We start from the raw sequence: 12,518 nt of genomic DNA, 5'->3' as shown, positions 1-12,518 counted from the left end.
TATCAGCAAGTAGATTTCCTAATCTTTAAACTATGGGGTGTAAAATGATATGTGTCTCTAAGTTGCTTGTCTATTGTGCAATTATTCCGTAAATTTACTAGAAAATCTCCAGTTCACCTACGCAGTGAAGACGAGTGACAACTGTGTTGAATATGTTAAGATTTCACAAATGTAAACCGTGCTGTCCAAATTATCTGCTATGCGACCAAAGGTGATCGTGTTTTGTACTCAGAGGCACCCCTTACAGTCACGCAGTCTACCAACGTACGCTTTCCTTGGCGTCTACACGTACAGATATCCTACACACAACGAGGACTCCTCTTACAAGACGACGTGGTGTCGCTTCTGTGTGCACTGCTGCTGGTGACGCACCTCTGTCGACGCGCATCTCTCAGCTGCCGCAGCCGCAATGGTCACCTAGCAGATAGTCTGTCCTTCTCTAGACGTATTCCTACTCTCCATGTAACACTTACTTTGCAGCAAACTATCTCATTTCCTAGCTCAAGGAACTTGAAACATGGGATTAATATGTCTGTCCTCTCGAGCGCTAGACGTGTGGGCTGACTGGTACCTTTCATGGTGTTGATTGTTGCCCCCAGCAACCCATTGATTCCATATTTGAATCAATGTCGTGGGATGCCAAAAAATTCCGACAACAGTAGTGCAGAGTGATAAAATGCAGTCCCAGTCTTACAATTGTGCCGCTGTCGGATTCCGACAAGTGCTGGCAGGCGTTCGTGCTGTTTACACGAAGCGTAAATTTATTTTCTCACGAACAACCAAAACTGAAGTGCAATATCTGAATGATAAACTAGCTTCGGAACTTTTTATTGTTTAATGTTTGAGCGGCGTTCCGTAACTAATGTAGCACATTTTTTTTATGAATGCAGGTTGGTTTCATTCACGATTCCATAACACCATATCATTCCCCATTGTTTTGGATATCAAACCCTGTTTCCCAACGTAATCTCTGTTCAGTGCGATGGCCTAACGCCACCTTACTGGCAGCGTACCACTCCACTGGTCGACGTCGGAGCCAACGTCTTGCTCCATCAAAAACCTCCCCATCACCGACGCACTGCTTCCCACGGAGTGCATCCTTTGTTGGACCAGACAGATGGAAATCGAAAGGTGAGAGATCCAGGCTATAGGGTGGATGAAGAAGAACAGTCAAATCAAGTTTTGTGAGCTCCTTCCACGTGCGCAGAATTGTGAGAGGCCTTGCTTTGTCATGGAGAAGGCGAGACCCGTTTGAATTTTTCTGGCGGCGAACGCACTGAAGTTCTTTCTTCACCGTCTCACAGCCGGCAGGCACGAGGAAGATGGGATAGGTTTGCATGATCTTGTTGTGATGTTGATAGACGCATATCCCAACGGCTCACCGTGCTTTTGTACAATGCCAGGCAGATATATTCGATTACGTCCCACAACAAATTCCACAATTTTTTAACCGAGATTTGTCGATAAAATTTCTTTGTGTTACTTATAGAACGCAACACGTAGATGGCATTACTCTCACTTACATGGTGCGGGTGTACAGCAATGCCAATAATTTCCGTAACCAAGTGTGTGGAACACGTCATGTCGATCTGACATTTCTTGCACGCCACCTTCATTAACTTGTGACTGGCTGTGTCAAAATCACTCTAGTGCCGCCATTGTTAATTGAATTGCTCCTCATTTATGCGGTTTCTCGTAAACCACACATCTACATCCGTACTCTATAAACCACTGTGAGGGGTATGGCAAGGAGTGCTTCCCCTTACACCCATATAAAGGTTTCTCTTGTTCCCTTCGCGTATGGAGCGCGGGAGAAATTAATTTGATCTTGGCATTGCAATAAGTGCAAGAACGGTACGAAGGAAGTTTGATTCCTCATTGGAACTTGGAGTTTTGTAATAGTTTTTCGTGGAACAGTTTCCAACTATCTTCACGTATCTGCCAGCTCTTGTTTCTTCTACATTTTCATAACGCTATGTCGTCCATCAAAGAAACATGTGACCATTGGTGTTGCCCATCCATGCATGCGTTCAATATCCCCTGCCAGTCATATTTGGTATGGTTCCCATATATTTGAGCAGAATGCTAGAATGGGCCACACAAGTGTTTTTTTATGCAGTATCCTTTGTACCTCGCATTTCCTTCCTATGAAGCCACCATAGCCAGATAGCAACAGTTGTGCGCTTATGAGACGATTTAAAGAGTGAGAAATAGAAGAGATGAATTTAAACGTGCAGTTATTTCAGCCGTTTTTGGGTGTAAAGGTACCTTGGATCAGACACAACCACTTCGTGATGGATAATATTAGGTACAAGGACGTTTGGAAATTAGTTACTGTTTCACCTGACATAGCGTTTACTTTTTTACAATAAAATTCCACGGAAAAAATCTATAAATGTCAAATGTAGTAGATGAAGTGAATGTGGATAAAAGCTAAGAAAACACTACTTCAGAGCGAGTAGGCCAACAAATTGTTCCCCACAGAGGTTAGGTTAGCATTGTTGGGTTAAATCTTTGTGTGTTTAACTATTCTGATTCAATAATATTTGAAATAAATTGCAGAAATTGTTGGAACATTCTTAACTATCTGAAAATGCGCTCTGGATAATTTTTGAGCTGTTGTTAGAACTGCTAAAAGTAGAGGCGTCGTGGACAGCCTTCATTCAAAGTATGCATCCATGGCTGTTTTTCGTTCTCCTTGTCAATAATCACATTTTTGACATGAATGAATCACTGTAACTGTCATAGAAAGATGCAGAGACCAACGTTTTCGAATCGCACATGGCAATTAATCCACTCGACTAGCTACGTGTACAGCCGCAGGACAACGGTTCCTGGCGAGAAACGAGATGCGATATGCCAGCACCGAGGGTGCAGCATAAACTTAACGAAAGAAATTGTCTGGATATGAATCAAAAAATTCGGTAATAAAGCTGCATAATTCGGATAAAATTCTCAATCTTTCTACAGCTGATTCCGTCATCGTCCTCAGGGGTAAACTTACCGACCTGCGGGGTCGTCCAAGTGATCCACTTACATGCCAAATAACCGTCAAGCATCTGAGTGCACCCCCGAGATCGATGAAACTTATTAAGATTTTATCTAATCTCCTCTTTTTTATAACAGAATGCCAATATGACGCCCCATGGACGAAAAATTCTTCTTTCCAATTGTATTTCAAGCTCGTGCTTGAGGCAACGTTCAACCTCCTTCGATTTATTCGGCACGTTTCACTTTACGTGTACGGTGTGCCCAGCGCAACAATGTGGACTGTTCGCCCTACATAGATGCTGTCGCTTTCATAGGAGGCTCGAAGACTTTCCTTTCCATTTTCGGTTTTTGGAGTCAGCAGTCTTCTGATTGGTTGGATGTGCCCCGCCATGTATTCCTCTCCTGTGCCAACCTCTTCATCCCAGAGTGGCACTTCCATCGTACGTCATGAGTTATTTGTTGGATGTATCCCAGTCACTCTCCTCCTTTTCAGTTTTTTCCTTCTAAATTTCACTCTACCATGGACGTTATTCCATGATCCTATCATTCTACACCATCTTCTTGTCAGTGTTCCCCAAACATTCCTATCTTCGCCGATTCTGCGGGGAACCTTCACATTCCTGACGTTATGAGTCCACCTAATTTTCCAAATTCCTCTGTAGCACCACATCTCAAACGCTTCGATTCGCTTCTGTTCCGGTTTCCCCACATCCATGATTCACTGCATCACAATGCTGTCCTCCAAACATTTAAACTCAGAAGTTTCTTCCTCAAATTAAGGCCTATGATTGATCCCAGTAGACTTCTCTTGAGCGGAAATGCCCTCTTTACCTGTGCTAGTCTGCTTTTTATGTCCTCCTTGTTTCATCCGTTTTGGTACGGTTATGGTTATTTTGCTTCCCAGGTAAAGAATCCCTAAATTTGGTCTACTCCGTTACCACCTATTTTGACACTACTTTTCTCGCCATTCTCATTTCTGCCACTTCTCGTTACCTTTGTCTTTTTCCGGTTTACTCTCAGTACATATTTTGTACTCAATGGACTGTTGATTCCATTCAAGAGATCGTGTAATTCCCCTTGACTTTCACTGAGGATATGAATGTTATCAGTGAATGTTAACGTTGATATCGCTTTACACTGAATCTTTTTCATCATTGCTTCTTCACTGTATAAGCTGAACCGTTGGGGGACTACATCATTGTCTCGCACACTTTTTAATTCGAGTACTTCGTTCTTGGTCTTCTATTACACTCCTGGAAATTGAAATAAGAACACCGTGAATTCATTGTCCCAGGAAGGGGAAACTTTATTGACACATTCCTGGGGTCAGATACATCACATGATCACACTGACAGAACCACAGGCACATAGACACAGGCAACAGAGCATGCACAATGTCGGCACTAGTACAGTGTATATCCACCTTTCCCAGCAATGCAGGCTGCTATTCTCCCATGGAGACGATCGTAGAGATGCTGGATGTAGTCCTGTGGAACGGCTTGCCATGCCATTTCCACCTGGCGCCTCAGTTGGACCAGCGTTCGTGCTGGACGTGCAGACCGCGTGAGACGACGCTTCATCCAGTCCCAAACATGCTCAATGGGGGACAGATCCGGAGATCTTGCTGGCCAGGGTAGTTGACTTACACCTTCTAGAGCACGTTGGGTGGCACGGGATACATGCGGACGTGCATTGTCCTGTTGGAACAGCAAGTTCCCTTGCCGGTCTAGAAATGGTAGAACGATGGGTTCGATGACGGTTTGGATGTACCGTGCACTATTCAGTGTCCCCTCGACGATCACCAGTGGTGTACGGCCAGTGTAGGAGATTGCTCCCCACACCATGATGCCGGGTGTTGGCCCTGTGTGCCTCGGTCGTATGTAGTCCTGATTGTGGCGCTCACCTGCACGGCACCAAACACGCATACGACCATCATTGGCACCAAGGCAGAAGCGACTCTCATCGCTGAAGACGACACGTCTCCATTCGTCCCTCCATTCACGCCTGTCGCGACACCACTGGAGGCGGGCTGCACGATGTTGGGGCGTGAGCGGAAGACGGCCTAACGGTGTGCGGGACCGTAGCCCAGCTTCATGGAGACGGTTGCGAATGGTCCTCGCCGATACCCCAGGAGCAACAGTGTCCCTAATTTGCTGGGAAGTGGCGGTGCGGTCCCCTACGGCACTGCGTAGGATCCTACGGTCTTGGCGTGCATCCGTGCGTCGCTGCGGTCCGGTCCCAGGTCGACGGGCACGTGCACCTTCCGTCGACCACTGGCGACAACATCGATGTACTGTGGAGACCTCACGCCCCACGTGTTGAGCAATTCGGCGGTACGTCCACCCGGCCTCCCGCATGCCCACTATACGCCCTCGCTCAAAGTCCGTCAACTGCACATACGGTTCACGTGCACGCTGTCGCGGCATGCTACCAGTGTTAAAGACTGCGATGGAGCTCCGTATGCCACGGCAAACTGGCTGACACTGACGGCGGCGGTGCACAAATGCTGCGCAGCTAGCGCCATTCGACGGCCAACACCGCGGTTCCTGGTGTGTCCGCTGTGCCGTGCGTGTGATCATTGCTTGTACAGCCCTCTCGCAGTGTCCGGAGCAAGTATGGTGGGTCTGACACACCGGTGTCAATGTGTTCTTTTTTCCATTTCCAGGAGTGTATTATTGGCTCTTGGAACTAGTACATATTATATACAATTCGTATTTCCCTACAGCTTACTTCTATTTCTCTCAGAGTATCTGAGACGTACGTCGTCTTTAACTAGTCATAACGTATCGCGTATCTTCGATTCGGAATACCGGTCTCAATCCATATGTCTGGAAATGCGTCCTGCTTTCCTGGTCGTCGCCGCACAGATCGAGAGGTAAGCTGCCGGTTATGGCATGGAGAACCACGCCTCGGTGGTAAGCAAAAACGGCTTCTGTATCTATCCTGATATTGCCATTTTTCCTGAACGCGAACCTCAAATACTGAAGTTCCCCAGTAGATGGTCGTCAGCAGGAATCATCTTAGCAGTGTGTAACAACATGTTGAAAAACAGCTTTTGTTTGCACAAGATGGCGAAGATTATTTGCATACACCTACCTGTCGCCTTCAACCTGTCTCACATAGGGGACCAGATCAGATACTAAAGAAATATGCCTCAACTGAAGACAGCAATTACTGTGAAATAACATGTATCAAGCAGGAACTTTAACGACTCAATTAGAGCGAAAGAAAGTTTTGATACTCTAAATTTCTAAGCCGAAGCTGTGTCAGAAAAAGGTGTGTAACTTTAGTCGACGGGGACCAGAGCAGACTTTATTAGCCACCATCATTAAACGAGAAAGAACCGCCATAATTCATCGATCATTTGTCCCAGTAACGGAATGGGGAAGTAACACGGCCTCGACAGTTAACAGAGGAATCATTGGTACTCAGTGCAAAGTGAAGCGATGCGTGCTGATGCGTAGCTGTGTTACCTAGGGGCAACAGAGCCACAAAGTAATTGAGCACACTCACAAAACAGCGAAGAATGCGCGCCTTGCTCGGATTAATGCGTACAAAAAACGAAAGATGGAAAGAAGAATTAGTTTATCGTATTGTCGACGTCGAGGTCATTAGAGATGAAGCGCAAGCTCGGTCTGGGATAGGACGGAGAAGGAAATCACCCCTGTCGTTTCAAAAACGCAATTTAGGGACAGCACGGCAAACATACATCTGAATGGAAATGAGTCACCGATGTCCCCAACGTGAATCTGCTCCAGTAACCATTTGGAAGGTTCTTACAGCAAACAAGTTTAGAGACGCAAGACAGTACACTACTGAGCTGTACATTTAGGGCCAACGATCAAATCAATATAAAAAACAATACAATCAGTAATTAGTTATAATAGCTGCAATCGAAGTGTGGTAAAAGAATTAACAGTAAAAGTATTAGCAGAAATTGTTAAAGTAGGATGTTCGAGGCGGTGGTGGCAGCAACAGTGAATTAACTACAACTGTAGACTAGTAACAATAATCGTGAAGTTGCTAGTTGTAGGTGTTCTTCGTGTGACAACAACAGCAATAGCAGATAAGAAAGCTAAATGGAAAGTCAGGAAAACGAATACACTATAGTGAAAGTACACGGTACTTCTTCTGTGACAGAATGTAGGAATGAAATTACAAAGAAATGAATACCCTTAGCTGCATACAGGCGTTGATATAAGTCGACGGGGACAGTTGAAAATGTGTGCGTCGACCGGGACTCGAACCTGTGATCTTCTGCTTATATGACAGATGTTCTACCCTTCTGAGCCTCCGAGAACACAGTGGACAGTGGGACTGCAGGGACTTATCTGTGGCACGCCTCCCGTGAGACCCACATTCGCAACTTATTGTCCCGCACTATATTTCTAGTGCCCCTGCCCATCATACTCATTCCTCACGGCTTCACTGCCGATCCGATTCCTGTAAGAGTTCGGGCTCTGTTTCTGTTTGTGCATCCGCACAGAAAAACATGGTCCAATGGCCGGTGAGCCTTATATATATATATATATATATATATATATATACGAAGATGGTATCTGTTCTTTCGGACATGTCCGAAAGCCGCGAGTAATGAGTATGCTGGGCAGAGGCACTATGAATATAGTGCGGGACAATAAGTTGCGAATGTGGGTCTCACGGGAGGCGTGCGGGTGATAAGTCGCTGCAGTCGCACTATCCTCTGTGTGTTCGGTGGCTCAGATGGACAGAGGGTCTGCCACGTAAGTAGGCGATTCCGCGATCGAGTCCCAGTCGGAGCACACATTTTCAACTGTCCCCGTTGACTTACACCAACGCCTGCATGCAGCTAAGGGTATTCATTTCATTGTAATTTCATTCTAACGAACTACATGGTCACAGATAGTATCTGCTCTTTCGGACATGTCCGAAACAATAGATACCATCTTCATATATACGAGGCCTGCTCAGAAAGTAAGCTCCGATTCATTGCCAAATTGAAACCACAGTGAACATCAGAAATGTTTTACTTGTAACAATTAGCTACACCTTTCAGCTACTTCTCTACGTAGTCGCCTTTCTGACTTAGACTTTTGTCATAGCGTTGTACCAACTTTTCAATAGCCTCTTCATAGAAGGCAGCCGCCAGTGCTTTCCGCCAATTCTCCACGCTAGCCTACACCTCGTTGTCTGTGTCAAAATGTTGTCTTCAAAGACAGCGGTTCATGTGACCAGAGATGAAACTCAGGGGGAGACAATTGCGGACTGTATTGTGGGTAATCTAACATTTCCATTTGAAAACGATGCAGGAGCATCTTCATTGCCCCTGCAGAATGCGGCTGAGAATTGTCGTGAAGACGAAACAGCACGACAGTTACGTAATGTTAGCTGCATAGCTTCAGGCGAAATTTCTCACCAGGCCCTCGTACTTGGCGGCAGACACTATTTTCTAGATATCTTTACGCACTCACTGCGAGCTCAGAAATGAGAAGAGCGACGTGATGCTAACTGGGGTTATACTAGAGACACTACCCAACACATCTGTGCAAAGCTTTATCGGATTTTCATAGTCGTTTCCATTTCGCGACCGATCGGAGCTTACTTTCTGAACGCCCCTCGTAGAATGTAGGAAGTCTCTTCTAGAAGACAGACGTGCACCTGTATGTGACTGACGCCCGCTGTGCTGTGGTGTTCTCTGCCCGCAGCACGCTGCCCGTGGCGGTCGAGTGGATGCAGTACCTGTCCTGGCTCATGTACGCCAACGAAGCGCTCTCCGTCGTCCAATGGGAAGGCGTCACAAACATCAGTAAGTTTCACTATGATTCTACACACTTTACCAACCCACCATAACCTTTAGTAGTTACTGTCCGGCTACAAAGCACTGGAAGAACTTTGACACACTAACAAATACTCCATTACTTCCTTTGCTAAACGAAATAAAACTTTTTTGAAATTGTGATTAGTAGTTTACCATGTACAGGGTGGATCACTTAAAACTTGCCCCACAAATGTTACGGAAATTAAAAGTGCTATTAATGTGTGTTTTTCACAGAATGGATTGTTAGTCAGGGGCTCTTATGTCAATAAACGGATTGTAACAACACTCAGAAAGTGTATTTTTTGTACAACCATGCACTTTTTAAAACAGAATTCTGCCTATTGACATTGTTGTTGTTGCTGTGGTCTTCAGTCTTGAGACTGGTTTGATGCAGCTCTCCATGCTACTCTATCCTGTGCAAGCTTCTTCATCTCCCAGTACCTACTGCAACCTACACCCTTCTGAATCTGCTTAGTGTATTCGTCTCATGGTCTCCCTCTACGATTTTTAACCTCCACGCTGCCCTCCAATGCTAAATTTGTGATCCCTTGATGCCTCAGAACATGTCCTACCAACCGATCCCTTCTTCTAGCCAAGTTGTCCACAAACTTCTCTTCTCCCCAATCCTATTCAATACCTCCTAATTAGTTATGTGATCTACCCATCTAATCTTCAGCATTCTTCTGTAGCACCAGATTTCAAAAGCTTCTATTGTCTTCTTGTCCAAACTATTTATTGTCCACGTTTCACTTCCATACAAGGCTACACTCCATACAAATACTATCAAAAACGACTTCCTGACACTTAAATCTATCTTAAATCTATACTCGATGTTAACAAATTTCTCTTCTTTAGAAACGCTTTCTTGCCACTGCCAGTCTACATTTTATATCCTCTCTACTTCGACCATCTTCAGTTATTTTGCTCCCCAAATAACAAAACCCCTTTACTACTTTAAGTTTCTCATTTCCTTATCTAATTCCGTCAGCATCACCCGATTTAATTCGACTACATTCAATTATCCTCGTTTTTCTTTTGTTGATGTTCATCTTATATCCTCTTTCAAGACACTATCCATTCCGTTCAACTGCTCTTCCAAGTCCTTTGCTGTCTCTGACAGAATTACAATGTCATCGGTGAACCTCAAAGTTTTTATTTCTTCTCCATGGATTTTAATACCTACTCGTAATTTTTCTTTTGTTTCCCTTACTGCTTGCTCAATATACAAATTGAATAACATCGGGGAGAGGCTACAACGCTGTCTCGCTTCTATTGATATTAACAAACTATAAATAAGGTAAATTAGAAAGTCTGTTTGTTGCTGGATTCTAGTGCGAGTCGTTTACGAGATATCGTACTTTGAAAAGTTTCCACACCGACACTTGTACAGTACCTGTGGTACCACACATTAAAGATGTAAGACAGCCTGATTGGAAGGCGGTGGGCGTGAACGAACCATTAGGAAGATTTTAAGTATTATGGCTTTTATTGGCTACTTTTGCCTTCTAAAGGGTCCCATAGTCAGGCCTAGGGAGGTGAGAGTGAGCCAGAGCCTAGTCAGGGGCGAACCATAGTATGCATAGTTAAGGAAAAGCGGTGTCTGGAAAGACAAAGTCCGTGGCGCCGCAGCACCGGGAAGGGCAGGAGATGTTGACTGCTACAGGGCGCGCAATTGAGAGACAAAGCCCCAGTGGCGGGCGGCTGGGTACATCCAACACGGCCACGCGGCTTCCTCCGCCCTGATTGGTCTGAAGTCGAGGAACCCGTGGGGGCAGCATGGAAATTTCCAGAGCGTGGCCTGGTCAGCGTCGCATAGACGGCGTTACTTTGTCAGCACACGGGGGAAGCGCGTGATCGAGATGCTTGCTGACTTGCTGTTGCCAGACGGTGGGATGGAAAAATTACAGGCAGCCGACGCTGCTGGCTACGGCTTGAGAAGAAAGTGACTTTTGAAATTGAATAAAAAGTAAAATAAATCCCGTACTATGGGGCTACTATCTGGCTCATCCTTGCAATGAACAACAAAAGTGCATACGCTAGTTGTGTTGATTCTGACCAGTAACAAGACAATTGACCATCATATGTTGTGTTCAAAATGACCACCGCCAGCGGCAATACATGCTTCCAGTCTGCACACGTGCTAGCATTTTAGCGGATGCATCCCAGCAGGTTGCAGTAACTTGTCGCTGCATATCATTGGATGTAGTTGGTATGTTCTTTTAGACAGTCTTTTAGTTTCCACCACAGAGAAAAGTCTACAGGTGTCAAACGCGGTGGACGGGCCGGCCAAGTTACAGGTACTCTGCATCTAATCCATCGTTTTGGAAGCAATTTGTGAAGACATGCTATGGTACCTGTGGCACTGTTTGTTGGACAGCCATCATGTTGGTACCACAGGTTCCTCCTAGACTGCACACGTGCTAGCATTTTACCGGACACGTCCCAGCAGGTTGCAGTAACTCGTCGTTGCATATCATCGGATGTAATTGGTATGTTCTTTTAGACAGAGTCTTTTAGCTTTCACCACAGAGAAAAGTCTACAGGCGTCAAATCCGGTGAACTGGCCAGCCAAGTTATAGGTCCTCTGCATCCAATCCATCGTTTTGGAAACAATTTGTGAAGAAATGCTATGGTCCTTGTGGCACTGTGAGTTGGACAGCCATCACGTTGGTATCACAGGTTCCTCCTAGACTGCAGAGGAACGTCTTCTAGCATCTGTGGAAGATGACCTGTTAGGAGGCTGCAATACTTGTGCACGTTCGGTGTTCCGTCTATGAAAAACGGGTCTATGAGTTGATTGTTCACCACTCCATGGCTCTGATGTTCCACCTGACGACGGCAACGGGCATTGTCAACAGACCAGTAGTGCGTGTTTCGGCGGCATACCTGGCTACGATTGGTATATGTGGCTCCATGACTAAATGAGATACATTGATACATCTGGAGTATCCTGTAGTAATGTCCAAGTACAGAGAGATGCAATAACGACAGAAATGGAACCTATGTCGATGGAGAATGCGTCGACAGCTGCCTGACTCACGCCACTTCCTCGTGCGATTGCGCGGGAGCTAACGTGCGGATCAACAGTAACAGCAGCAAGAACGTTAATTTCCCCCTCTTCTGTCGTCATTTGTTCCTCCTGTTACGTTGTCTAAGTGCTACACTACTACTTTCGCGTAAGTTCTTGAAGAGGTTGATAAATAACTGCTGAGATGGTTCATTTATATTGGGACATCTTGCCGCGTACACCGTACAAGAACGAACTGCGTTCTTCGTACACTCTCCATACACCACAAGCACGTCGGCTCTTCCGGCATGGGTAAATCCCATGGTCCACTCACGACCAACTTTTTGGACTGACACAAATAACTGATCTACAGGCCGCAGCCGTGCGGGATTAGCCGAGCGGTCTGGGGCGCTGCAGTCCTGGACTGTGCGGCTGATCCCGGCGGAGGTTCGAGTACTCCCTCGGGCATGGGTGTGTGTGTGTGTGTTTGTCCTTAGGATAATTTAGTTTTTACAAGCCGCAGTGCACCCAAGGAATACGAAAGCACACTGTAAGCAAACATAACAACAACAGGACAACGACTGTTGTCACATTTTCAGTTACAGCCTTGCAAATGCGTTATTAACTATCAAAGAAAATCTGGAATAAAAGTAAAGAGGGTGGGCAAAAGTACGGAAACACCAAAAACACGGTACACATGCCCTACCTAATTCGCTGTAGGAA

At 45.6% G+C, this 12,518-nt stretch overlaps 1 protein-coding gene across 1 annotated transcript in view; it reads left to right on the top strand.

The window, feature by feature from the left end:
• The window catches only part of LOC124606856 (protein scarlet-like), a 230,364-nt gene that overhangs the window by 176,415 nt on the left and 41,431 nt on the right, over positions 1–12,518 (top strand). The window contains exon 13 of the mRNA XM_047138937.1: positions 8,676–8,776. Coding sequence (XP_046994893.1) covers positions 8,676–8,776 — 101 coding nt within the window. The remainder of the gene's footprint in view (positions 1–8,675; positions 8,777–12,518) is intronic.

This window comes from Schistocerca americana, chromosome 3 (assembly GCF_021461395.2).
Source record: "Schistocerca americana isolate TAMUIC-IGC-003095 chromosome 3, iqSchAmer2.1, whole genome shotgun sequence".
Lineage (NCBI taxonomy): Eukaryota > Metazoa > Arthropoda > Insecta > Orthoptera > Acrididae > Schistocerca > Schistocerca americana.
Note: the sequence above shows the minus strand (reverse complement) of the source record. Positions and strands in the feature narration are given on the sequence as shown.